The 27,484-nt window shown below is 55.2% G+C and overlaps 1 protein-coding gene across 1 annotated transcript; it reads right to left on the bottom strand.

The window, feature by feature from the left end:
• Window positions 1-12,911: 12,911 nt before the first annotated feature.
• TUSC5 (tumor suppressor candidate 5) lies at window positions 12,912-24,742 on the bottom strand. Its single transcript, XM_012657291.1, has 3 exons — window positions 24,356-24,742; window positions 13,036-13,168; window positions 12,912-12,919 (listed from the first exon to the last, which is right to left on the bottom strand). Exons 1-3 carry the CDS (start codon window positions 24,740-24,742, stop codon window positions 12,912-12,914), a joined length of 528 nt encoding a protein of 175 aa, XP_012512745.1.
• Between the last annotated feature and the right edge of the window lie 2,742 nt (window positions 24,743-27,484).

Raw genomic sequence — 27,484 nt, 5'->3', positions numbered from 1 at the left:
GGACTGTGGGTTCTGGTTTTAGGGGGTGAAAGCAAATCCCACCGGCCCATTCTTAGATCCAGATTCAATTCCATTACACAGACCTTCCAGCATCCATGTTGCCCCTTAAACGGACATCTTGCTGCAGCCGCAGGCCCTCAGCATGGCTTAGCAAGTGGGGGAAGGGCTGACTTGAGCAGGGGAAGGAGGAGGTACCAAAGGCCTCCAGCTGGGGTAAGGGGAGGGTTAGGGGCACAGCAAAGGGAGTCTCCAGGCGAGAGCCCCGATGGGGCACTCAGTTCTAGGGTGAGGACCACGAGCAGGAGCTGAATCCGAAGCAAAGGTCAGGAAGATGTGATCCCCGGGGAGGGTCCTGGAGGTGGCGCAGGGAGGGGGAGCTTCCTGGAGAGCTGATCAGTCCAGGGGAGGAGAGCGAGCTTCTAAGGGCTTCCAGCCCCCCAACTCCTTCGGTCAGGCGAGGCTGGCACGGCTGCAGGAGGCACGTTCGGGGGAAACTGAGGCCTGCTACTTAGACGCTCTTCAAAGTCCGGGTACCATGCAAAGAGCACTTAGTGGAGGCCTTTTGTCATAATGCAACTGCTGCTGTTTACCAAAAACAAATTCCTTTGTGAAAGCCTGGGGGGAAACACTCAGATACTCACCCTGATCGCTTCGGCCAATGGATGACAGGGAATCATTTTTCCTCCCTCATACATTCCTATTTTTTCAAAATTAAGTTGTAAATTATAAAAGTAACACAGACACAAATGCTTGTTGTAAGGTTCTGATGATACGAGGTATACGGAATGGAATCTGCAAGGCTGCCTTATCACCGCCCCGTCCCACTCCCCCATCCCGTGGTGACTACTGATATCCGTTTGGCGTCTATAACTTAGGTTGTCTGTGTGTGTTGTTCTAAATAAGTTTAAAGAATGAATCTCGCATGGGCTGGGGGGCGTGGAAAGTTCTTGCAGAGGAGGGTTGCTCTACAGAATCAGACGTGCCCATCTGAGAGCCAAGCGTTGTTGCACCATCGGACAGAGGCCTCTGTCTGGGACACTGGTCCTTGTGCCACGGTCCTGCTCACTGCATTCCTGAGAGTGTCCCAAGAAGACCAGGGTCTCCTCTCACCCAGAAACTTCTTCCTGTGACAGTCAACTATGCAAAAGGGGACCTTTGCTACAACTTCCTTGAGGAATCTAGAATTCAAGCCAAATTGAGAAACTTGCAGAAGAAATGTCTTCATACAGTGAAAAAACAAGTGTAGAAACTTTGGAGACACAGGTATAAACTGAGGCAGGAATGAGGGCAAATCTGCCCCCAGCCACCCAGCCTCCCAGTGTGATCTTTGCCCAATGGGCATGCTCATGGGAAGAGGGAGGCTTCTGGCTGAGACCCCCGTCAGCTTGGCACTCTCCGGAGCCATGAAGAAAGTAAAAGTGGTTTAGACTCCTGCCAATCACTCCCAGGGGACTCCCCCAAAACACTCTGGGGGGTCCCAGCGCCCTCAGGCTCCCAGCCACCTGGCCCTGGGCCTTCCTTGCCTAGCCCCACCCGGGGAGCATCTTCCCTCTTCCTGACCCAGGTGGTTTCCATGGCAACCTGGTCAGCTGACCCGTGGGGAGGCGGGGCTCAGGAGAGGGTGAAGAACCTTCTGAACTTGCTCCCTAGTGCTTAAACCCTGTTTTTAAATTATAGGCAGAAAAAAAAATTGGAGAGAAAAACTAGACATCTAAATGCCTAGCAATGGGAGGAAAGATAAGTAAATAAATAATTTATGGGTTATATGTATTATATAGCCATTTTAAAGGGATGTTTACAGAGAGTTTTTAATAACGGAGAAATGCTTGGGTCAGCAAATCTAAAGCAGGTTTAGAAGAAAATGTCCCTCAAAGAAGGGGCTTGGCAGCCCAACAAATTTAGGAGAGACTGCACGTCTACTCTTTCTTGGAGCTACATGGGGCACTCTAGTGCATTCGGGTCTCCGAGAAGTCTTACGGTCAAGCCACTGTACTTAGCTTGACTAAGTCAGTGTTTTCCTGGTCTACCTGGTGACAGAGCCCTTTCCCAGCCACAGGGCTGAGGTGTGCCGCCCTGCCCCGTTGTCCCCTGTTGGGGCGGTCACTCTGTACCCAGCAGGTGCTGGCTCCCCACACCTTCCCGCAGGCTCCAGGCACTTTGTGATGCTGGAGCTACCTCCCACCCCCTCCCCGCCCTCAATGCCCACCCCATCATGCGAGTTTTCAGCAAGCGCTTGTAGGATTGGATTGAATTCAATTGATTGTTTTTGATTTAGATACTAATGATCCGACTTTTCCTTCCTTCTTCTTTAAATGGTGTTTGTCGTCGGAGATGAGCAATCGATCAACCGCAGCACTGTCGCTAATCTACCTACAATAAGGGATCGATGGCTGAGCGGGCACAGGCGGTGCACTGACGTTGCCGTATGAGGAGCCCAGTGCCTTCCCGCTTGGACACAGACCCATGTCTGCCACTGGCTGGCTCTGACTCCACAGCTTCACCCCTCCCACACCTGGACAACTTCTTCAGGACTTGGTGGCAATGTCATTTCCTCAGGGACAGCTTCCCTGATTCCATTATCTGTATTAGGTCCCACCATCACGTGTTTTCACGGACACTTCCTAACACCTATTGTATTTCATAATTATGTATTCATTTGTTTATTCTCTCTAGACACTAGCGTATAAGTTCCAGAGCAGCACAGAGTCTGGCACATAGTAGGCATTCAACAACTGTTCATTCAATCATTAAACTAGAACTTGACACTTTATTCTTAAATTAATTAGCTAATACCTTGATATTTCACACTAGTTAAAACACTAGTTGCTACCCAGTATCCATTCTCTTCCTAATAAAACTTTACTTTTCCTTAGGGCAACAGTGTGCCCAGCTAAAAAGACTATATATTTCCTAGTCTCCCTTGCAGCTAGTGGTGGTCATGTGACACAGTTGTGGTCAAAGAATATATAGCAGAAGTTACTAGATGGGACTTCCAGGAAAGCCCTTTAAAGAGAAACAACTCGGCTTTCACACACCCTTTCATGCCCTTCCCTCTTTCTTCCTTCTTGCTATCTGAAATGTCTGGAGCTGTGGCAGCCATTCTGTGGCCATGAGGTGGAAGGCAAACGATCAAGTGCCCTAGGCCAGGATGGTGAAGGAAGAAGACTGAAGGCACCTGGGACATGAATGATGACATCATGGAGGCATTGCACCTCCCTGGGCTGCCTACCTGTAGACTTCTTGCTAACGAGAAAAGATAACCCCATCTTGCATATATCAGTGTTTGGAGGACCTCTGTTATGCTCAGCCAAATATATTTCCCATAAATTCAGGAGGAAGCAACTGAATTATCCCTGAGCACATGAGGGTGTAGAGCGGCAGCGGAGCAAGAGCTGGGACTGTAGGAGGGGGACCAAAGGTCAACTCAGCATCCATCCACAAGGACTAAGGACGATGGAATGAGAACGTCTCAGTGACAACAGCAAGGATCAGATTGTTGCCACTCCTGTCCTCAACACCGTAGGCTGCCCTGACCCAGGGAAGAGGGGAAGGGATCTGAATTTACTGAGCTGAAGTTTCTGCCACTTGGCAGAATGGGAGCAGAGGAGAAATTAAATTTGGTTATGAAAAAGTTAACATTTCTTGCACACTCAAGTTTGCCCTGAGATTCGTACATTCCATATTACCCTTAATACCTATGTGTTAAATGGCCCTTTTGAACAGAACTCAGTCCAAGGTCCCCAACACTTGCTCTCCCCCAACAATGTCCTGGTGTCCCCGGCTTTCAGGCTCTTGAGACTGTAGTTTGGAGAAGTCTGATCAGGGAGGGAAAATCACTGTAGCAGTCTGGATAATTCTTTTGATGTCTTCCCACCTCCACCCCTGCCCCACCCAGAGACACCCCAGCCAGGGCATCACCCACCCTTGCTCGCACCCACTCCCCTGAAGCTCTGACCGCATCCCCACCCCAAGCAGGCCTGTCGGCTCCTCAGCAATCGCCCTTTCCCAAGCCCTTGGCACAATGAAGGATCCATCTGAGCCATGATGTCATGATATAAATGACATCAGCAATAACAACTCATGTTTGTTGAACTCACACTGCGGGTCAGGACGATGCTAGGTTTTTCCCATGCATAACTCAATTCACCTGATAGCATCGTTCCCATTTTACCCACAAGGAGAGGAGGCTCAGAGGCGTTAAAGGACTCAGCATTTGGACTCAGGCTGCCTGACTCTAGGTGCCAGATGACCAGAAGTACGGCCATCCTTGTCCAAGGGCTGCGGGCAGCTTGATCCTGGTGAGGCCTGGTCGTTGAAACTCCAAACCTGTGAGGCCTTTCCCCGGCCTGCCCTGTGGGAGGAGGAGAAACCTGAGTTTTAGCACAGCCTCCTCCTCCAAAGCCCATTAAGCAAAGAGAATAAAGCCTGAGAGGCGAGGCGGGAGGAGCCAGTGCCTCCAGTTTGCGAACCTCAGCGCTTCCTTCCCCTGCTGCATTATTCATGCCCAGCCCAGGCGGCAGATCAATAATGCAGGAGGCAGAAGCTCTGGCCGGGCCCAGCTGCCAGCTGACCAGCTCTACAACCAGCTGCAGGGACGGCTGCTAACAGGGCACCGTGGCAGGCCTGCCCGGAAGCCCACACAGGTTGTGCTGCTCTGGTGGTGCCTAGAGCCCCCCAAATCCAGCTGCTCTCAGCACATCAGGCCGGGAGCCCTGACATCCCCAGGAAGAAGACTTTTGGCAGTTTTCATACCTCCTCTGCCTGGGGGTGCCCATTTGCAATCAGCACAAAGGCACCAGCAAAGCTGGGCCGACTAAGGGAGTAGGAATTCCTGTCCCCGGACAGGGATGCAAGAGGCATCACTGCTCCTCAAGGTCCCTTCCTCCTCCTCCTCCTCCTTCTTTCTGAGGCCTAGGGTCTGGGGGTGGAGACCCAGGGGAACCCAAAGTGTTCATTTTGGTTGTGAGTAGAAGTTTCCATTGAAGCAGCTCTAAGACTCCTGCTTGGCTTTCTTCTACTCTGGGCAGGTTCCAGAAGCTCCTCAGGAGTTAGGCTTTTGGGGCACACCTACCCCAAACCCCCCACCCCACGACATCCTCCCACCCACATTCCCAGGGCGCCTTCTCCACCCAGGCGCAGCCTTGCTGGTGAGCGTGTTGGGAGGTGGGGGGCAGGCCTCTTCTGCGGTGGACCCCAAACTCATCTGGGGCTTTCTCTGTCCTTCTCTTGGCTTCTCAGGATTGTCTAGGTCTCTCCGGTCTACAATAAACCCTGGGAGGGAGGGAGGGACAGGTAGTCTTTTCAGAGGGGAGATAAAGGACCCACTGGAGAAGGTAAGGCCCAAACCTAAAGTTTCACTCTGGTCTTTCTGTGACCGTGAGGATGCTGGCCCTCCCCCGGGGACCACTGCCTGAGAGCACAGAGGCAGGCAGGCAGCCGCAGGCACCTAACCAGAGCTCGTCCAGCTTTAAATTGCATATAAACACCCGAAGATCTTGTTAAAGGGAAGATTCCAGTGGATAAGGGAAGGGTGTGGCCTGAGTGCCTGCTGGAGTGATGCCCGCGCTAATGGTCTGGGGACCACGCTCTGAGCAGCAAGGCTCCAGCGGCCAGACCACTGGCATCACCTGGAAAGCGTTTAAAACTCAGGATGCGCTGGCCACACTAGGCCCATGAAGCCAGATTCACTAGGAGTGGCGCCCGGCTGTCAGGGTTGTGTAAAGCTCCCAGCTGATTCCAATGTGCGGCAGGATCGAGACACCAGCTCGCTGCTTTACGTGAGGAGACTGAGGACCAGAGAGAGGCTGGGGCCTGCCCGAGATCACACAGCCAGTGCGTGAAAGGCTTGGGACCAGGTGCTCCTGGTTCCTGGGCACACAGGGCTCTCTCCTGTCATGTGTCAGGGAAGGGAAGGAGGGGGGTGGGGCTGGGAACAGCAGAGAGCAGAACCGCAGGGCGAGCTTTGGGTGCCCGGAACCTCCCAGATTCTGGGAAGGGAGGAGCTGCCAGCCGTGTTCCGGGACACGGCCATTCGTGTACCCAGCTCTGCCCTGGGCGTCCGACAGCACGAGGGCCTGCAGAGATCCCCATGTGCTCATGGACGGTGAGCTGCAGCCCTTGTACCCCAGCACAGCCCCCGTCACTCAAAGACTTCCGTTGTGGGAGCTCCAGCTTTCCCTGTACTGATTCCAAAGCACACGTCCTCCCTCCAACCTCCTTTTAAATTTCTGAAATTGGGTTATGTCTGACAAACGATGGCAAAGAAACCTTCAGGCCACCCAGTCGGGCAGTACAGGGGTGTGGCTGCCGCTGATGTAGAAGGGGCCGGCCCACCCGAGTGTTACTGAGTTGGTGGCATCACACCGGTGGCATTTCACCTTAATTTGGACCCCCAGTGGTGCTTAAAGTGCCTTTGAAAAGATCCCGATGACGCAGCACAAAAAGCAGCGGAGAAACATGACGGTCACGTGCCAGGCCGTGCAGTTGAAGGACACGAAATGGCCAACGCCCCAGGAACAGCACGCAGGCTGCCAAGGCTGGGAGGCTCCTGCCACCAAAGCTTGCTTCTCGAAGACTGTCCTGCTTCACCTTACGGTATGGGCTTGGGCAAATCACTGGACCTCGATAAATTTCATTTCTTCTCAGGAAAAGGGAGAAGGTGGGTGAGGCTTGAATGAGAGGATTCATGCAAAGCACGTAGGAGGCGCTCCCCGGCCTGCCCTGGCCAGGGTGAACCTCCACCAACACTGGGCCCAGGAGACTCCTGGTGGGCGCCACCTTCCCACCTTCGCCTCCCTGGACCTCCTGGGACAGCCCCCCTGGACCAACAGGTCCTGCTTTCAGCTGCCCTCAACTACTGGGCTCCCCACCCCCAGCAACTACCTCTCCCCTGCCCGCCACAGCGCTTCTCCTCTAGGTCACAGGTCAGATGGTCCAGGAAGCCTGTCCTCCACCTTTGTGTCCCTTCAGTGCAGTCCAGGGCCTGGCACATAGCAGGTGCTGAGGACAGGTTTGTGGAAGGAGGCAGGGAGGGCAGGGGCCCCACCCCAGGGCCCCTTGGGGAAGCTTCCCCCACCCCATCCACCCCTCTAGGCAAAGGCTGCTGCTCCCCCCTGCCGTCTGGTGAGCTCCTGGAAGCACTTAGTGCCCTCGCAGGCTTCGGCTGAGCACCATGACCGCCTGCCCTCCTCCCGGCATCGAGAGGTCTGCAGAGCCGGGGCCTGGGGCTCATCCACCCCTGCGTGCCCCTCGCTGGCTCCGGCCTGCACATGGAGGGTGTTTGCTGAGTTGAATTAAATTGAGTTGGACGGAAGCATGAGATGAGATGGACGCACACACGGCAGCTCCCAACTGTGCAGCCGCGGCCTTGGGGCAGGATGGGAGGTGAGCAGGCCACCCCCCACTGACCCATCCGTTGGGCTGAATAGACACAGGGGACTGGGGTGGGGGACCATCGGGGCAGTTGTTTGTCCACAAACCCTCATGCACCCCTGCTCATGCAGGTCAAGGGGGCAGGGCCCAGCCCCCCATGCAGGGACACGGGCAGGGCCCCAGGCGGCCTCAGCAGGCAGACCAGTGACAACAGGAGCAGGAACGGCACTGGCCTGGACAGGTGCTTGGTCCCCACGACCAGTGCAGCTTCAGCGCCTGGTTTTGTCCCGATCAAAGGGCTCACCCCATGGAAGGAGACTGGCAGGGCCGCGTCAGCAGCCGAGTTGCTGCGCCAGAGTCTTTAGGCAGATTATCTGGTTGGCTGCTTGCGTGCTCGGATTTGGTGAGGTGCAGACGCACAGAGAGGGTAAGGGGCTTCCCCACGGGACCCAGCTAGTGAGTGGCCAAGTGCGGTTTGGACCCAGGTAGGCCGGCTCCGGCTCCAGACCTGATAAGCTCTGCTCTGCTGCCTCCTGGGTCCTGGGACCCTCCTTGCCACCACCCTCCCCAGGCTGAGGCACCCCTCCCGCAGCCACCCAGCCTGGTGCTCTGCCCACACCACCTGCCCCCTTGGCCCAGCCTCCTCAGGCCCCTGCACCTTCGCACTGCAGGCTGGAAAGTGAATCCCCCTCCCACGCTGCCCCTAACAACTAACTGGCACCTCCCCTCCCCGGGCTTTCCCTTTCCCAGCAGCAGAGTGTGACAGCAAGAAGCTGACTTTGCAGTCTAATAGGCCTAGGGGTTGGGTCAGATCCTCAACATTTATTGAGTACCTTCTGTGTGATGTCACCTTGGACAAGTCCCTGAGCCTCTCTGAGCCTCAGTTTACCAATCTGAACCCAGGGATAAGAATACTAGTGACCCCATAGGACTACCATGTGGCTTTATCAGTGGGTGTAAAGTGCCCAGCACATGCCAGGAGTCAGCAAGGGCTCGTTCCCTGCCCCCCTCCTTCCAGGCCTGAGATCTACACAGAAAGAACAAGGAAAGAACAAGTAGGGAAGATGGAACTGGCATTACCCGCTTGTCTTAAGGTTGGAGAAACTGAGGCCCAGAGAGGCCCAGTGACATGCCCAGAGGAACACCTTGTGTTGGCCATGGAGTCCCAGGGTGCCCAGGTTTCCCGGTGCCTGGCCCCCAGCCCCGACCCTGGGTCCCAGGCTAAGCGATTGCTTCCCCTTTAGTTGTCAGGAATCCCCTTTGCCCCAGCAGCACAACACGCAGGACAGAGGTGAGCACGTAGGTTCAGCTTTATTTCTTTCCATGCTAAGAAATACAGAGGCGACACTGGTGCTGTGGTGGGGGTGGGGGGACAGTTCTTGCTGCTCCCTATGGGATACAGGGACCACTGTCTTCACACAACTGGTGGCTGGATCCAAGCTGGAGCTGGGACAGCAGTGCCACTGTCCCCTCCAGCCTCCATTTGGCCTGCGGATGCCAGGCTGCCTGGGGCAGGGGCTGTGGGGACCCTCCCTGACAGTCTCCGGGCATCCAGGATGGCTTCTCCTCCAGGGCGCTGAGCCCTCCTCCTGCCCTGTGCTCTGGGGCCTCTGAGTTTTGTCCCTGGCACCACTAGAAAGCTCTCAAGCCATCCTTGCCTGAGTGTCCCAGCTGTGCCCATTCCTGGCATCTGCAGGCTTCACCTAAGCAGGGCCCTCAGCTGTCCTGGTTTTGAGTGTGAATGAATGTGTGTGTGTGCGTGGCGTGCGAGTGCAGAAGGAGTGCGTAGCGGAGCCTGTTTGTGTGGCTGTGGCTGCCGAGGGCAGAGAAGGTCTGGGTGTGCTGCGCTCTGCGGGTACACAGTCCCTCCTCTGCACCATTTTCCCCACGTGACTGTTGCTCAACCATCCAGTTTGCTTTTCTCTTCTCCCTGGCCTGACTTCACCAGTGACACAAGTACCTGGGCTCACAGACCCCTCCCTGCAACAAACAGGGCATCTCTATTTTGGCCTCAAAGATCCCATAAAGTAAACCCAACCAGTCTCTGCTTTAGGACTGGGAGAGGCTGGAGCTCATTTCCCAGGTGGGGACAGACATAGGAACATCAGTGCCAAAGGATCCACCCAGCACCCGTGGGCCGTGCACCCCTGCCCTCCCAGTGGTCACACAGGCCCTGTCCAGAAGGCTCAGACCGCAGCTGCACGCAGGACCCAAAGCCCCTCCCGACAGGTAGAACCTCTGTACCGACCCACTCTTCCTCCCTGCAGCCTCTGAGGAGGGTGCGGTTGGCGGGCAAGGCCCTGGAGCGGAAGCACCAGGGTCCTTGTGGGGCACAGAGGACAAAGGCTTTGCCAGCCTCAGGCCAGTCTGGCTGTGGCTGGGAACCTGCCCTTGCAGCGAGGGGAGTGACCCTGGTGGGGCCTCACAGGGCAGGAAAGCCGGGAGCATCCCTCCCCAGGGTCTGGGAGCTGAAGCCAGCACGGCAGGCAGGAGTAGGCGAGGCCCCTGTGGGTACAGCGGGTGCCAGGGAGAAGTCTGGGCAGAATCAGGGGGCTCAAAACCAGGGAGGAGGCCGAGGGCCCTGCCTGGCTCCTTTCCCATTAGGTCCTAAGACATAGAGGCCACAGCATCCAGCCCCTGCCTCTGGCCATGTGAGTGTGTCCCCACACCCGGGGCTCCCCACTCGCCTGCAGACTGGACCCTTCAGCTAAGCCCTTCCCTCTGTCTTGGGACTGCCTAGACCCAAAAACAATAAATCTTCATAAAAACTCTCTGGCACACTCCCGTGCAGGTAGCACCCCTAACAGTGTGGGAGTCCATGGGAAGTCTCCCCAGGGATGGTCCCAAAGTCGCCTCCAGAGAAAGCCTTTGCTGTTTGTGGACGGCCAGGGACATAGGGCCGAGCACAGAGCATCAGATGGGGCTGGGTTGGGAGCCTGAAGCCATGTCCCACCTGAGCCACTCTGCATGGGGCCCCAGGTTTGTACCCCAGACCACAGAGGCGACCATGGCAGGACAGGAGCTCAGACCTTAGCCCCTCCCCACTGGCTGACCTTGGGCAGGGCAGGTCTGGGAGTTCTTGGTTAGTGCCCCAGGCTGCAGCACAGGTAGGAAGCAAGAGGCAGACTGGGTTGTCCTGGAAGATAGGCTGGGGGACCAGAGTCCTCAGCAGAGATGCCCCTGAGCTGAAAAGTTTGGAAAGAGGCCCATGGGTCATGCTATCCCTATACCTGTCTTCACCAACCTTCCTCTCGGTGCCTCCACCTTGCCAAGGAGGATCTAAGTGTGGCAGTTACCTCTTTCCGGGGCAGCTGCACACCCCACGTGCCTGAGGGGATCCAGGGCCTGTGCCTGAGGGGATCCAGGGCCTGAGCCCGGGGCACCGGCTGGGATCGCAGCAGGCATGTGGCACAAAGCACGCGAACAGTCTGTTTCCTTCCGCCTCCAGAAAAATACAAAAGGTAAAGTCCCACGTCTTTGCTCCTGGTCCACAGACACCAAGAGACTGTGCTGCTTCTTTCCCCAGCAAAGTTTGTCTTGTTCGTGGGGCTGGTTTTCTTCTCATTCGGGCAGTTTGCGCTGCTTGGTAGAGCCCAGGAGATCGTGGGGGTGTGAAACAAGCCAGAGCACTGGGGTCAAAATGCCAGGACATGTCCATGAAATTAAACCACATTATTCTTGGTTTCACAGTAAATTTTCCTCCCTCCTTTCCTCCCTCCCTCCCTCCCTTCCTTCCTTCCTCCAGATTTTCCCATCTGATGTGGGCTGACAATGAGGTGACTTGGGGGTTTCCCTCCAAGTCTGTGCTTTTGGAGCTTGGGGACAGGTGGACACTTGTCAGCCCCCACCCTGTCCTCCGTGGTGTGTGGGTGTGTGTGTTCAGAGCCTTCCGGCTGGCCGGGCCCACCTCTGTTAGCACAGCTCCCCGGTTAGTGTTATTTCTTCTGAACTGTAAAGAGAAGAACAGTCATGGCAGAACAGAGCTCAAAACATTGGCTCTTCAAGTCCCTGACTTGAGGATTTGGATTTTTGTTTCCTAGTGGCAAATGGTAACAGGGATAAGGTACAGCGTGAGGGACCTCTTTGGTTTGGGCTCTTGGTGGAACTGAACTCCTGCCAATGAGAGGACTGCAGCCTCGGTGACTGGTTCAGAGGTGGGCGTGTGACCCTAATGGGCCAATCGGAATCAGTCCTGGGACTTTTGCTGTAACTGTTGACAAAGAGGCACTTTGTTTCCCTGTTTAGTTACCGCACTGATTAAAATGTGTGCCACTCTTAGAGCCACTATTAGAGCTGCTGGTTGCCATGTTGCCAGCATAAGGAGAGATCCCGCCTGGGAATGTGGCCAACACAGTGGAAAGCAGGACAAGAGAGTGAGACAGATTCTCACCAGCATCATTTGAGCACCTGGATACAGCCATGCCTAAAGATAGAACAACCTGTGCTTGAATTTTTTAGTGAAAGCTAACAAATTCCCTTTGCCAGTTTGAATTTGGTAGTTGCCACTTGCCACGGAAAGAGTCCTGGCTAAATGACAAGCAGCAGCAGGGCAAAGGAGACTGAGCCATCGTAAGGTGACACTGAAGCTAATGCCCTGGGCCGGCGGGCTCCTGCCTCGCACATACCTGCGTGTCATTCAGACTCCGCACTGGTGGAGGAAACCGAGGCTCAGAGAGCTCATGGAACATGCTTCAGTTCACACAGCTAGAAAGTGCAGGACCCAGACTCGGAACCCAGGCAGGCTGGTTACACACCCAGTCTCCTCCCGGTCCTAAGCGGCCGAGGTTGCTCACCGTCCACAGCTGCATTCCAGGCTTTCTGCCCCAAGTCGAGCACTCCACACTCTAGACCAGCGACACCCAAACCTTAATGGCTGGGCTGGGAATCTTACTAAAATGTGGGATGGGGCCTGATTCTGCATTCCTGACACGTTCCCAGGTGACCCCTGCTGCAGGTCCGTGGGGCACATATTGAGTTGCAATGTGCTTAGGGGAAAAGCTTAGGTTGATCCCTGGCATGGGCAGACACGCTTAGGGAATTCCCAGCATGAGTGGGTAGAGGGAAGAAGATGGAAAGTTCTGACCTGGATAGCCCCGAAACTCACAAAGCTGCATGGGCCTCATAAGCAGCCAAGAGTCGCCTTTCAAAATAGTTCTCCTGCTTGGGTAACTTCACTGGGCCACCTTTGGTGCCCACAGAAGTGTTACTTCCTGAATTGCACCATATGCAATTTGCATCCAGTATATCCTGATGTCCCCCCAGGGATGTTCATGTACCGAGCCCACAGTTGACAGAGCACAGTCGCATCCGTTATCTGGGGTGATGCTCGCAAAAGCCTCTGTGCTGGAGGCTCCTTCCTGCCACTTTGTACCTGGAAACAGTGAGGCTCAGCCAGGCAGGACGCTGGCCCAGCTCCCGGGGCCAGCAGAGCCGGCTGCTGGGCCTGTGCTCTTCCCACACCCTTTTCTGTTGATTCACTCTCAGGCATAAGACAAGTGAGCAAAACAGCCCCACTCAGCCAGTCACTGCCGGGGACTGGGTCACTTTCCTGGAGTGAGAGGATAAGGCTGTGGCCCCCATGGGCTCTTACCCTTTCCCCACCCCCTACCCTGCCCCCAGGGCCAAGCAAGCTGGCTCCCTCTGGGCCAAGGGGCTGGGCCTCACCTGCGAAGTTGACGGTCACAGCCACGATGATGATGACAATCCCCATGATGATGAAGGTGATGCTGAGCAGCCGGGCCAGGCGGCCCAGCCTCCGGGCCCCATCGAGGTCCCCCTGCTGCACGCTGCTTCGAGACTGTGGAGAGAGGATGGCAGAGACCTCAGGAAGGCTGCCGGTCAGCTACGCGGGCCTCGGCAGCCCTGGGGCAGCTCTAGCCTGGGCCCCCCAACACACCCTGTGCCCACTGCAGCCCACACTGCAGCAGCCCCCCTTGGGGAGAGGAAGAAGGCCTCTTGTGGGGACCTGTAACCAAGCCTGCCCCTCACCGCCAGAGACAGCTGGGAGCAGAACCAAGCACTGCAGGACACTTCCTCAGGACGGCGACAGGGCAGGGTGGCGTGGCAGGTGGCAGGTGGAGGCCTGAGAGGATGGACCAGGTCCAGGCCAGCTGGCAGGAGCAGACAGGCCAGGCCCCTGAGGACCCCAGCCCCAGGCTCAGTTCTGCAGCCACACGGGGATGCCCTGGGGCTTTCTCTACAGTCTGACATGCCTGTCTCCTTCTCTTCGAGCGCCCCTCTTGCCATGAAGGAGAAAAAGGGCACTGTCTTCACTGCCCTGTTTCCCACCCGAGACCCACATCCTTGCTCAACCAAGCTCCCTTTCCAGATCGCACAGGGAAGGTGAGGCGTCTTGGGCTTGCCTGGGGAGGCTGGGGCCGGGCAGAGTCCGTGGCTTCGCAGGGCCTGATTTACGTATTGCTGCTTCCCAGTGGGCTCCACCCTTCTTGAACGCAGGTGATCAGGTGGATGAGGGTGGGGATGGAGAGTTTAAAGACAGACAGGATCCTGGGAGGGTGCCTAGGCAGGTGCGTCCCCAGCATCTCCAAGGGTGGCCCCGTGCCCCTGCCTGTGATGGTCAGAGCCCACTTACTGGCCAGGGGTGGCCCCGAGACCTCCCGATCCTCCAGCTCTTGAACTGCCTTTTATCTCCTCAGACTTCTTGGACCCGCCCCAGCCTGCCTAGGAAGGGGCACAGCAGGGGTGCACTAATGGTGTGGCCGTCTTCAGGACCTCAGGGCAGTCATTCGCTGATTTTATTTTCTGATTATTTGAGGCTCCTGAGTTCAGCATGGAAATATAGTTCAGTATGATGACGATGACAATGATGACGAAAACGACTTATTGAGCCCTTACTTTGTGCCAGGCAGCTTGCTAAGGACTGTACCTAAATTATTTCATTTAGCCTCTCAACCATCCTAGGAGGTTGGCAGTGCTGCCCCACTTCCCTGATGAAGCAGCCGCTGGGGTTCAGAGAACTTTCCTCTCTGTTCTCTCATGCAGACGCCCCCCCCCCCATTCCCAGGGCCCTGTCCTTTTGCCTCTCAGATTCTAACAACCCCCACCCCAACTCCTCGCTTCCATTCCAAGTTCCTTCCAGGACAGTGTGACATCAAACTCCCTCTGCTCCTTGCCCATGTGTCTCCTTCACTTGCCCAAGCCCCAGGTACTAGCAACAGCCTGGACTCCTTCCTCTTGGTGACAGCTCCCCTGCCATCCCACCTGCCACCGATTTTCCTTGCCTAGGCCATTCCAGTGCTCCTCCCCTCTCTAACGTCCTTGCACCTGCCCTAGTTCCAAGTGCCACTTTTTACCCGAGTGGTGGCAACAGCCTCCAGAGATCCCCGAGCTCCCATCTCTGTTCTTTCTATTCCTCACACCACCACTTCACACCACAGGCGTTCACACCAGGCTCTGTGCTGGGCCCCGGGTGCGAGAGCCCCAGTTCCTGTGCTCGCGGCCCCCTTCGTGATCACACAAACAAAGGTGAAATTGTAACTGGGCAGTGTGACAGAGGAGAGGTGCGTGGTACTATGAGAGCTATAAAATGGAAGAGTCGGGGAAGACGTCCTGGACGAAGGGCATTTGAGTTGAGATGTGAAGGACGAGAAAGGATTAGACAGATTTTTTTTCGAAAGGAAGAAGAGTGTTCCAGGCAGAGGGATGCCATGTGCAAAGGCCCCGCGTGGCTGATACGTAGTGCTTCAATAAACAGTTGCTGACCGAGGAAGCAGGCGGGACTGGACGAAGGCCAGTGTGGCTGGAGCTGACAGAGGGGGGAGGAGAGGGTGGCATCCGGGAAGCCCAAGACGGAAAGTGTCAAGGAGGGATTAGCTGGTGGTGCCGTGTCGTGCACACAGGTGGAGCAATGTAAGGACTAAAACTAAACTATCTGATGATACGAGGACGTACACGTCCTTGGCAGGAGAGGTTCAGAGGAGTAGCGGGTGTCGACACCGGAATGGAGGGGTATGCACAGGGGTGGGAGACGAGGCAGTCTACACGGCAAGTGGAGACGGCTCTCAGCAGTTTAGCTGTGGATGGGGGGCGCGTGATGGCAGAGTAGCTGCTGTGGCTGAGACGAGCTGGGGATTTCTTCAAGATGGGAGAGGAAAAGCCCTACCAAGAGGGGGAGGGTGATGAGACGAGGACTGATTGGAGCCACGATGTCCCAGGGCAGCAGAGAGAGGCCGAGGTCTGGACTTGAGCCCAGAGAGGACCGTGGACAGAGGAGGAGAGCACTCCTGGGGACTGGATGAAGGCAAGTTCAGGTGGGCTCACACCCTGACGGGTCTGTAGGTGGGTCTGGGCGCAAAGTTGTAAGTGTTCATGCCTCTGGGCCTCAGGGTTCTTAGCGACAATGGACCAATGTCAACCAGTTAGAGGAAAAAGAAAGTGGGTCTGGCTTGAGGAGGGGGCACAGGTGGGGCTCAGGCTACAGCCCCTGCTGAGACTCCCAAGCCCAGCTGGACATGGAGGGGACACAAGCAGGAGCAGGTGTGGTTTCCAGCCTCCCAGAAGGGCGGTGGGATAGGAGCACAGGTTCTGCAGCCAGGCCACCGGGGCACCTGTCCCAGCACCACCACTGACTAGCTGTGCGACCCTGGACAAGGGACTTACGTTTTCTATGCTTCAATTTCCTTCCCTGTGAAATTAGGATAAAAATAGTACCCACGACACTGGGATGTTGTGGGGATCAAATGATACAACACAAGTAGAGGGGCTCAGCCTGGTGCCTGGCAATAGGAAGTGCCCACAAGCATTGCAACGTTATAACGTTTGTGTTACCAGGCGAGTCCCTTCCCTCCACTGAGTCTGACAAGGAAAAAGAACCTCAGCACATCCACCCCCACAGAGGAGGAGGATCTGCTCTAGGAGAAAAGTCAACTTGGTAGACCCCAGTGAAATTACTGAAAGCCTCCCTTTCACCTGCGGGAACGTTCCAGTTAGGATGTTAGTGACATGTTCACGCCGTGCCCAGGAACCTACCACTCCTCCTTCCTTCTGTATTTCTTCCTTCTCTCCTGTACACCCAGTCTGACTGGGATGGGAGGATGTGGGAGGCTCCTCCTGGTTTCCATCCTCCCCATGAAGCACGGTGCTTCCTCCACCCTCACCTTTAACCCCCAAGCCTCTGCAATGGGCAAAGCTTCTCACTCTGGCATGCACTGCAGGCTCTTCCCTATGGCTCCCATTTCCAGGAGAGAATCCTGGTATCTCCCCTCCTGGATTGCCTCTCTGTCTCCCCCAACCTTCAACTACAATTAAGTATGAATTCCTGGCCGTCTCACCTCTAATGTCTGTTCCTCATGTCCCACCTCTCCAGACCACTCCCTCAATTTGTCCATCTGGAGATTTCATCAACCGCCTCCTTCCTAGTCTCTCTGTCCCAGCCGAGCCCCCTCCAACCTCTCCTTGATATTACAGCCAAGGTGAGATCTTTAAAAAACCAAGCCTGGTCAAAGGACTCCCCATGAAAGGGATACACTTTTATGCCTCAGTGCCTTTGCACGTACTGTTCTCACTGCTGGAATGCCTTTTCTCATCACCATATTGCCACCTCAATAGCTCCTCCTCATCCTTCAAGAGTCACCTCCAGTAAAATCTTCCTGGGTTCCCACAGGCGATTAATCACCTCCTCCTTGGGGCTCCCAGAGCCTCTTCCACAATGCTTCATTTCCCCTTGACTGCCTTGTGTCATTGTTTCTTGTAGCTGTGTTATTCTCCTTCTCTAGACTGTAAACTCCTCAACAGCAGGGACCATGCAGCCTCCACCCTGGTATCCCTCACATCTAACCTAGGGCCAGGCCCTGGGAGGTTCTTAGTAAGTGTTTGAAGAAGAAAAGAATAAACGGTGAGAGAAAAAGAAAAAGAGGACGGTCTGTTTTCTAACCACAGAACTTAGCCAGTAGAATGTTCAAAGTTAGTAGAAGATTGGTGAAAGAAATAAGGGCCACAGGTCCCACTGGAAAGGCACCTGGCATGTGGGGCCCAGCCCCACCCACTAGCCCATGCCACCTCCAAGTCCCTACACGGCCAACCCAGGTCACTCAACTCAGGACTCTGCAGAGTTAGGAGGAAGAGCGAGCGACATGCAGAAAGGCTTGAAGGATTTCTATGAACTTTGGCTTTAGAAATTCTATGGCCACCTTGAATCGTTACCAAGGGACTTCTCAGCTGTAAGCATGACATGCAGGGGGAAAGGAGCAGGATTTGGGAGGAGGCCTGCTCCCCACTTTCCAAAGGAATAGCTGTGCCTTCAGGACCTTGGAGAGAGGCATAGTGTGCTGGCTGGGGTGCGAGAGAGGTGGGATGGGGAGGGGAGAGCAAAGCTAAGTCCAGCCTCCCCTTTATCCACAGAGCCATGAGGCCACACATCTCGGTCACGCGCATTACTTTGAGCCCAAGAGACATGCTGAAGGAGATGCACTGGGACCGACCGAGTGGAACAGGGCCGATGTGATTGCATCACTTCGTTGTGCCAGGCACTTTTGACACACTATGCAGTGTAAACCTCACCACTATCCTGCAAATCCTAGTTTTCTGGTCTGTAAAGTGAAGGGAAATGTCCCACAACGCCTCCTTGGCCTGGAGGACCAGGACTGAGAAGTGGGGCACGGGCCTCTTGTCCTGGGACAGCAGCAGGAGTCACCCCTCCTGGCACTGAATTCTGGGCTTGCCTCTTGCTAGCTGGTGGCCTCAGGCAAACTACTTGATCTCTGCAAGCCTCTGTCCCAGGCCTGTGAAATGAGGATAAGGTGCCTGTCTCATAGGCTGTTGCCGAGGTAGAGAAGCTCCTCAACCCCCCTCCCCCCGCTGGCATTCATTTCTGAAGTCTCCCCATTAGTTACCAAACCAAGAACCAAGCCCTTGGCCCCAGGGATGGGAGGAGACCCTCCGTCTCTTTTTAATGAGTAAAGTACCTGCTGCTCTCCCAACCCCACTCAATGGCATCGTCTTCCCATATACAAAATGACTCAAAGTAAAGGCACAATGATAATTGCAGAAGTGGTTGTACTGGCCGTGCATTAAGAGATCACTTGTGATTGCAATAGCCGTGGAAACGGAGTGGGGGAAAATGAGTTCAGGTTAATAGATCAGCGAGGAAAGACATTGGGAAGAGTCTGAGAGTGAGTGGGGAGAGGTGGGTGGGGCGGGCAGGGTGATGGGGACAGTTGCAGGAGGCTGAAACCAGGCAAAGGGTGCCACCAGAACTTCTCGGGCAAGAGCTTCGTCCACCCGAGACACTTGGGCCAAGCCCAGCGAGGAGAGCTGATAAGATGTGCCAGGGCCGATGGGCCATTAGTCCTTCCACCGAGACAAACAACTCCTGGCAGGTCAAGGCAAAGCGATGTGCTCCTCCATGCTCCCTTCACACCCCTCTCTCCGCCCCTGTGCCATTGTTTCTGGAATGCCCTGACTACAGGTTAACCCTTCAGTCGCTGCAGAGGGGGAAGGTGTGGGGGAGGTCCCGGGGGAGGGGCCAGAGCAGCCGCAATGGTGGATGGGAGGGGTTGGCGACGCTCAGGGGCTTGAGACAGCAGCTATTTACCCACCAGTTCGGAAGTCTGTCACTATGGGAAGCCATGTGTCTGCGTGCCAGCTGACTGCCAGCCTTGGTTGGGGCTCAGCACGCTTGCTGAGTGAAAGGATGAATGCGGAAGTGAATGGAAGCGTGACAAAATGTGCTGCCCAACAGCACATCAACTAAATAATCGGGTTACAGAAAATACCGAAGGAAGGAAACACTGAAGCCACTCAGTCTCTGTGGTGCTCCTGCATGTTGTAGCAGCAGCCCACGCAAAAAGGGCTCCACCAAAGCCACAGACGGGGCTGCCCCCTCCCCCAGGAGGTGCCAGGGGTGAGACTCCATTATCCCCAGACTGATTAAGGTCAGAATTGCCTGTCCGTTGGGGATGTGCCCTTTCCTCTGACATTGCAAAGTTCGTTTAGTACTAATAACAGCAACCACTTCCATTCATTAAGCATTTAGTGTGTGCCAAGCCTTTCATACATACTAGCTCATTCAGTCTTCTGGACTGCTATGAGGTGGATGGTTTGATCGTGTCTGTTTTATAGATGAGGAAACTGAGGCCAAGGAGGGAGGTTGAGTGATGTGGACATGGTGATGTGGCTCATAAGGAACGGATGCAACTCAGGTCTGTCTGATGCTTGTCCTATCACCGTTGCTGACTGAAGGGCCACTGCAGGGCTTCCAGCTGCCCTCACTGTCAGACCTTACTGGCATGGAGGAACACGGCCATTTCCCAGCCTGACCCGGAAGTAAAATCTGGCCACCCCAGGAGGCTCACAGGAGGCTTCCAGGCTGAGCAGGGCTGGGTCTAGACACCTGTGATCACAACTCCTGAGGTGGGACCCCTGATCCACCAGCCCTGGTCACACAGGCCCCTGTCAAAGCCGTAGTGCGAGGCTGCTGGCCCACTGGTCTCCCACTGATGGGGTCAGTGGGGGTGGAAGGAGAGTTGGGAGGGAAGGCAAAGAAAGAGGGAAGGAAGTGGAATTCTTCCCTCCCTGCGCAAATGCCTGAAAGGTTTGGCTTTCCTGGGCAGCACACGCCATCCTTGTCCCCACAGCTAGATGCAGGTGGGGCCGTGGAGAGGACAGTGGATTCCGTGTCCAGCTGACGTGCCCCTTACCAGCTGTGGGACTGTGGTCAAGGTGCTGCTTTGCACGGCTCAGTTGCCCGTCTGTGAAATGGGGACGATGAACCGGACTCTGTCCAGCTCATGTTGGAGCATTCTGCAGACAGTAACAAGCTCTAGAGAGGCTGTGGTCTCCTGCCATACCTGGGCTCAAGGGCTTGATCCTTCACCTGGTAACCAATGCGGGGACTTCTGATGAGGAGTTCTGAAGTCCACCCTCAGGACCTGGAGACACCAGCACAAGAGACTTCCTCTCTTACCACACTCTCTGTCCTTCTCAGGTGTGCTGCCACTGGGTGGGACCAAGTGTCACCATCCTACATGGATAACTGACCTCCTGCCTGCCTGGGAAACAGGAGTGTCCTAGGAACTAGGACTTGGAACTGTGCCTTACATTTAGCAGGCACTCAGTGAAAGTTAGTTATATCATCCCTCAACGCTGTGTTCCTTCTCCCTGGCTCCTGATATTTCCCTTTAGAAATTCACTTCCACAACTACACTCCACCCCTTGAGGTCGCCCCACCTGGCTCCTCCTCTGAAATCTCAGCCCCCAACATCTCTCTCACCGCCCCCCATGGCCTTTGACTTCTCTGAGCCCCAGCCCACAACCCCTCTCTCTCCTCTGAGGCTGTCACCATCTTCTCAGCCTCACTCCCAGCCCGACCCTTCCAAGCATCATCCCAGCCACCCCTACCAGCATCTTCTGTGCCACCTGCGCCTATTCTCGTGGCATCTCTGCCATCCTTGGCCTTGGGTCCACCTGATGCCCACATCTGTGAACCTAGACCTATAGGTGGAGAAAGTCCCACCGGTGTAGGCTGATGACAACCCAGACCTCAGCAGAGCCCTTGGGCCGTCAGCCTATTCCTGCTCACCTCCCCGGCCCTCTGCTCCCCAGGCCCCTAGTTCTCAGCAGATGACCTTGTCCCCATGTCCCCCATGGAGGCCATGCCACAGGAACCAGTTCCCATCTCTCTGAGTATTTCCATCTGCGCCTGCCCTTGTGACCTTTGGGCCTTTGTGCTCCCAGGGAGCAGGCGAGGTGGGGAGGGTCCTCCTTCTTGGGCTCTGGATCCCACCTCTCTGCTTCCCCCATCAGTCACTCCTCTCCCTTTTGTCCAGGCCTCTCCATTCCTGGGGCACCAGGGATCAACAAATGGCTGAGCCCGGGACACTCCCGTGAAGCTGGCCTCTCCACAGCATCAGACTGTCTCCCTCCTCCTTCAGACTCGCTCCTCCCCGGGCATGTCTCCCTCCTTTCCAGTTTGCCTCCTTGGAATCTCTTTTCCAAACCCTTGTCTGTCCACGTCCCTCTGCCCACGCCCTGAATGCTGTTGGTCCCCAGAGCTCTCTGGGATGGCTCCAGTACTTCTGAGTCCAACAGCCAGGGCCTGAAGCAAACCCTGCTCCCACCTCCTCTGCAGGTCTCCGGTGCTGCTGGGCCCTGTGCCGAGTCCACATCCCCATCAACCGTGCCACGACTATCTCAGGAGCCTCCCACGGGTCTTCCTGCTCAAGCCCATTTCCCACAGCGCAGCTGAGGGTTGGTTTTAAAATATGCTCTGACCACACCACGCCTCTGCTCAAAACTCTTCAGCAGCTCTTCAGAGCCACGAGGATAAAACAAATTTCTAGAGCGAGTCCCTGGCCTCCTCCCTCCCCCATCAGACCCCCACACCCTTCTGCCCTGCCAAACAGGCCATCCACTTATCTTACCTATCCACTTCCCCAAGGCCTAGCACAGAGCCTGGTTCATAAAGGAGATGCGTTCATTCCCAGGGGAGCCTATTCATCCTCCACCACTCGCTTCCCTCGAAACGAGCACCCTGCCATCCGAGTCAACTGAGTGAGTGAGGGTCATCCAGGAGCCCCTTGCCCCTGGCCATGACCCTGGTCCGGGCCTCTCTTTGCCTGTCACCTGCACATTCCTGCAAAGGCCCCCCTCTCCTCAATGCCAGCCTCATCCCCTCAGCCCCTCCTCACCCTTCACCAAACCCCTCTTGGCACGATATGCTGCTACCACAGGGGTGACGCTTGACAACGTTACGCTAAGTGAAAGAAGCCACAAAGGGCCACACATTACAGGACTCCATTTTGAAATGTCCAGAATAGGCAAATCTATAGAAACAGAAAGAAAATCAGTGGTTGCCTTGTGCTAGGGGGGACTGGGGTGGAGGGTGGTAGCTAAAGGGTACAGAGTTTCTTTTGGAGAGGAGGCAAGTGTTCTAAAATTGATTGTGGCTAATGTCACACCTACCTGTGAATATACTAAAAGCCATTGAATTGCACACTTTACATGGAAGAATTGTATGGTATGTGAATTATATCTCAATAAAAGTATTTTTTTAAAAGCCCACAATGGCTTCCCATCCCCCACCAGGGAGCCGCCCAGCTGCCGCTGAATTACTATTACCACGTAATAGCAGCATACTGTGCACTTAAGCACTTTGTGGGCCTCCATTTCTAATGTTGGTATTAACAGTTACACCCATTTTGCAGATGGGAATACTGAGAAGAGGCATTTGAATGACGTGCCCAAAGCTACGTAATTACCTTGTGGTTATGTCTGGCATGGGCCCTTCTTACAATATGTTGTAAGGATTTGTTTACAAGTTTCTCCCCACTGGGCTGGAGGCCCCTGGGAATTGGCAGTGGTGTCTGGTTAGCACCGTATTCCCTGCACCCAGCCCAGTGACCATCAGACCTGACTTGAGAATCTTGAAAGGGTGTAGAAATGCTCTGGGGTGGACTCCGTGGTCTCACAGCCTTGGGCTCGGGCTCCCTTTGACTAGAGCGGCTGCTACCCAGCCTGCACCCTGCCACCCCCACCAGGAGATGGATTCTAGAAACTACTCTCCTGAGCCCTTGTGTGACTCCCTTCCCAAGGCCTGCCTCCCTCATGGGGCCTTTCCCTGTGATCAAGAAGTTGGCCCTGCCCAGAGCCACTGTCTGCACCCCGGGACCTGGCTCTGCCCCCAGCTGTCCCCAAGCGTAGCAGGCATCACAGGAAGCTCCGTGGAAGGCCCCCGCCCTGGATTGTGCCCAGCCCTGGCTCTTGAGCCCATGCCCAGGCCCTGGGACTCAGGGGTGCTGCCGGTGTCCCCTGATGTCCTGGAAGGTGGCGCTGGATTTGATGTGGGGCAGAGAAGGCTTCCCCGGCTGGAGCCTGAGGCTTTGTGAAGTGGACAGAGGTGTTTGAAGAAATATGGGCTTTCTCAGAGGACGGCCCAGAGTGAGCACAGCTCCTGGGGGCTTGGTGACAGATGACTCAGCAGCAGTCACTCCAGAGGGGAGCAAACAGTGCCACCCCACCCAGTCCTCTGGCCCTGACCAGCCCGGGCTCCTAACCTCATTCTGAAAGGTACTGCCATGCCCAGCTCTCTGTCTCTCTCTCTCTGTCTCTCTCTGTCTCTCTCTGTCTCTCTCTCTCTCTCTCTGTCTCTCTCTCTCTCTCTCTCTCTCTCTGTCTCTCTCTTTCTTCCTGGAAATGTCACTTGCCAACACCTACCAACATTCTCTGTGGGATCTTCTGTAAGTAGCTCTAACGTCTTATATTGTCCCCAGATGGCTTACATTGAGGACGATATAAGGCAATTCACTCACAACCTTACCAAAGTAAAGACTAGGCCACACGCCCCTCCCTGGCAAGGGTGGCCATGCCCTGTGACTCTCAAATTTTTCACTCATGACCCAGACCTCCCTTGTCCTGAAGTCAGATGTTGAAATCAGTGCAACCACCGAGGTCCAGAGGGCTCCAGCGCAAACTCCTCCCGTCCTGTGGAGCAGCCGGCAAACCCTCCCCTCCTTGCGTGCCCCTCGGGGCAGCCAGGCCCTGGAGCCCTCAGTGCGCAGCAGCGAAGCCGCCGCTGGCTCTTGGAAACCAGAGCTGGCAAAGGCTGGTAGGATGCCCTGGTGGCCCAGGGGAATCACGGGGCCCTGGGACCCCCTTCTGGCTGCAACCTCTGCTGAGACAGAGCCCTGCTCAGGAATGCCTTTGGGGGGCAGTCTGCCCCTCCATGAAAAGCAAGACCCCTAACTTAGCTATGTGTCTGCGCTGCAGGATTTAGCTCCAGGCAGCTCCCACGTCCCTGTCCCCGGCAGCGATAGGCGCAAAGCCAGCTGTGATGCCCAGAAGCAGAGAAGAAAGGACAGCAAACAGAAGCTCGGCCCCTCTCCTAGGGCAAGGAAGGAAGGGGCTTCTTCCCCCGCCCCCAGCACAAAGCGCTCTTTTTTCTGCACCCCAGGCAGCATGTTTGGTGCCCACCTGGGGGACAGGCCTGCCCACCCTGGGCCCAGCCCCTGGAACAAGCAGCAGCACTTACCATGATAGAAAAAATGAGGGGGATGAGGTTGAGGGGCCAGATGGGGCAGAAGCAAGAGGCGATGGCAAGGATGAGGTAATCTTTGGGGACTTCCTGGTCCTGGGCGCAGGAGGTGGTGGCGATGGAGGACGCCCGCCTCGAGCTGGCCCGCGAGGGGGACCGGGGCAGTGAGGCCTCCAGGTGCTTCTCAGAGATAGCCTTGAAGGGCACACTGTGGCCATTCTGCTCCAGATCCAGAGCCCCCGAGAGGGACTCGGACAGATTCCGGGTCTTGTCATCCTTGTCCTCTACCTTGGTGAGGAGCTTCTCCATCTCAGGCAGGTCCAGGGGTGAGGTGGAGCCCGGCTCCTGCGCTGGAGGAAACTGAGGCTGCAGGAGATTGGCCATGTTGGCCCGGGCCTCGCGCTGCTCTAGCTCCAGGCTGGGACAAGGGGCTCCAGGGGGACCTCAGCGTACCATTCCCCGGCCCTGGGGAGGGGCAGAAGCATCACCCAGGGGACCAAGGGCCAGCTGAGTGCTGGGAGGGTCGGGTGGGCTTCTCAAGACAGCTGAGTTCAGAGGCCGGGCCTGCCGGCTGTCTGCAGAGCTCCCAGGAAGCTGGAGCCAGCCCTCAGCTCCGTTCAAGTTGGAGGCCAACTTTGCTGGCGCTGCTGACAGCTCAGATGGGCAGGGAAGCAACGGAAAGCTCAGAGAGCAGAGCGAAGAATGCTCCTCTTCTCAGTGAAGCTCAGGCTAAGTCAGGGAGGCTGTGTGTGTGTGTGTGTGTGTGTGTGTGTGTGTGTGTGTGTGTGTGTGTGCCCGCACCACACAGGCTCCCTCCCTCTCCGCCCTCCTTGGAGATGCTTTTCCCTTTCAATTCCCCTTTCCCCAGAGAATCACCCAGCAGCATTCTGCCCGGCCTGGTGCAGCCCAGCCCAGCCCAGCAGGACTTGGGACAGCCCCTGCTTTCCATCACAGCCCCAGGGTCTGCTCCTCGGGGCTGGGGGCTCTGAATGAGGAACAAGACAAAATGGGTCACAAAGGGGTGTGTCTTCAGCTGGCCTGGGACTGAGCCCTCCTCTCTTCTGCCACGGCAGCCTCGTGCTTCCTCCTCTCTGTTGGGAACGCTGGGTCCCAGGCCCACCTGCCGCATCCCACCCAGATCCTGACCCCCAATCCCTGGAGACATCCGGCCAAAGCCTGGGTCCTGGCTCCAGGGGCAGGGGAGATGCGAGCAGCAGTGTAGCCCCTGGAGGGTCCTACCCGGCTGGGTAAAAGCGGTCTCAGGCCTAGCAGCACTTCTCTGCCATGTCAAAGAGCAGGGAGCAAAGACCCTCCTGCTCTGCCGTTGCTCCAGGCAGATGCTGGCTCTGAGGGGCCTTGGGTTCTGCTGTTTGTACTCTTGGATGTTCTCTGTCTGTCTTTGTTCTCTCTTATGTTTACTTCTTCTGTGGCTGCCTCCTCTAGTCTCTGCATCTCTTTCTGTCTTTATCCCTGATGCCCCCCTTGCAGTGTTTTACAAAGGTGACCTGGAACACCAGGGGCGTATGTGTATGCATGGTTTAGAGGGAGCCGTATGAAATAGTTGAAAATCTTAGGGTCATACATGATGTGGGCCTCAGAGGTGGTGAAGTTCAAATCCGTCGATATTATACTACAGATTAGAAATAGAGGCGTGGCAACGGAAAGAGGTGCTCATCTCACACTGTATCCCAATCAGATGTCAATCCCTCGTCCGGATCCTGGGGTAGTTAGGAGCAAAACCGGCCGCAGCAGTGGGAAGACAAGGGTCTTGGGTTATGTACCAAGCTGGCTTCAGAAATGCTGCTTCCAGCAAAGACAGGGCCGGCAGGTGGAAGGAGAATGACCCGGCAGAGAGAGGAGGACTGGCCGCAGGGAAGGAAGGAGCACAGTGGACAAGTGTCAGACGCAGGACCAGCCAGAGGGGCTGTTTGTGGCTTTGGGGCAAATTTTAAGGTTTCATACATTTGATTATATTAAATTAAGAATTTTTGCTCAATAAAGGAAACCCACTGTCATTTGCAAATCATAGGCCTTGGGGAAGGTGCCCCCTTCTCCTCTCAGTCCTAAGGGAGGCCAGGAGCAGGGCCAGGGGAGTGTGCTGGGCTCCCCTGCCAAGCAGTTGCCAGTAATATGTTAATGCCTCTATAATATGAAAACTCCTTTAGAAGGTAGCAAGTTGGGTCCCTCGGACCCCTAGGCTGTAAGCCGGTATCCAGTTGGATGTGGGAGCTGACCCTTGGGTGGAGGACTCAGGTCCTCTTCAGGGCCTACAGTGGCCTCGCCCAATTCAGTAGCCTCTAACCACATGTGGCTACTGAGCACTTAAAATGTGGCTAGTCCAAGTTGAGATGTGCTGTGAGTGCAAAACACACACTGAATTTTGAAGACTTGGTCCAAAAAAAAAAATGTAAAATATCTCATTAATACTTTGCAGGAATCAACCTAAGTGCTCATCAATGGACGAGTGGATAATGCGAATGTGGTGTGTGTGTGTGTGTGTGTGTGTGTGTGTGCATATATATATATATATATATATACACACATATACATATATACATATATATATACACATACACACACACACACACACACACCATTTTTGCAGCAACTTGGATGGAACTGGAGACCATTATCTTAAGTGAAGTATCTCAGGAATGGACAAACAAACTCGGCGTGTTCTCACCTACCAGTGGGAGCTAAACAAGGGGTATATATGGTCATAAATCAGTGTAATGGACATCGAAAACTAAGAAGGGGGAGTGTGGGAGGGGGCGAGGGATAAAAATCTACCTATTGGGTACAATGCACACTATTCTGGTGACCGGCACACTGAAAGCCCTGACTTCAGCATGCACAATTCATCCACGCAGGAAAAAGCACTTGTACCCCCTAAATCTACTGAAATAAAAAAAAACTTTTCATATTGATTCATATAGAAATGATAATATTTTGGATATATTGGGCTCAATAAGGCATTATTAAAATTAATTTCATCTGTTTCTTTTTACTTTCTTAAAATGTGCCTAGTAGAAAATTTAAAATTAAAAATACATCTTGCATGCTTTCTTTTGGGCAGTCCTGGCCTAGAGGACAAAAGGAAATAGACACAAAGAATTTATTTACTAT

The sequence above is a fragment of the Propithecus coquereli genome, unplaced genomic scaffold, assembly GCF_000956105.1.
Source record: "Propithecus coquereli isolate 6110/MARCELLA unplaced genomic scaffold, Pcoq_1.0 Scaffold536, whole genome shotgun sequence".
NCBI lineage: Eukaryota > Metazoa > Chordata > Mammalia > Primates > Indriidae > Propithecus > Propithecus coquereli.
This window is presented reverse-complemented; position numbering and strand designations above follow the sequence as displayed.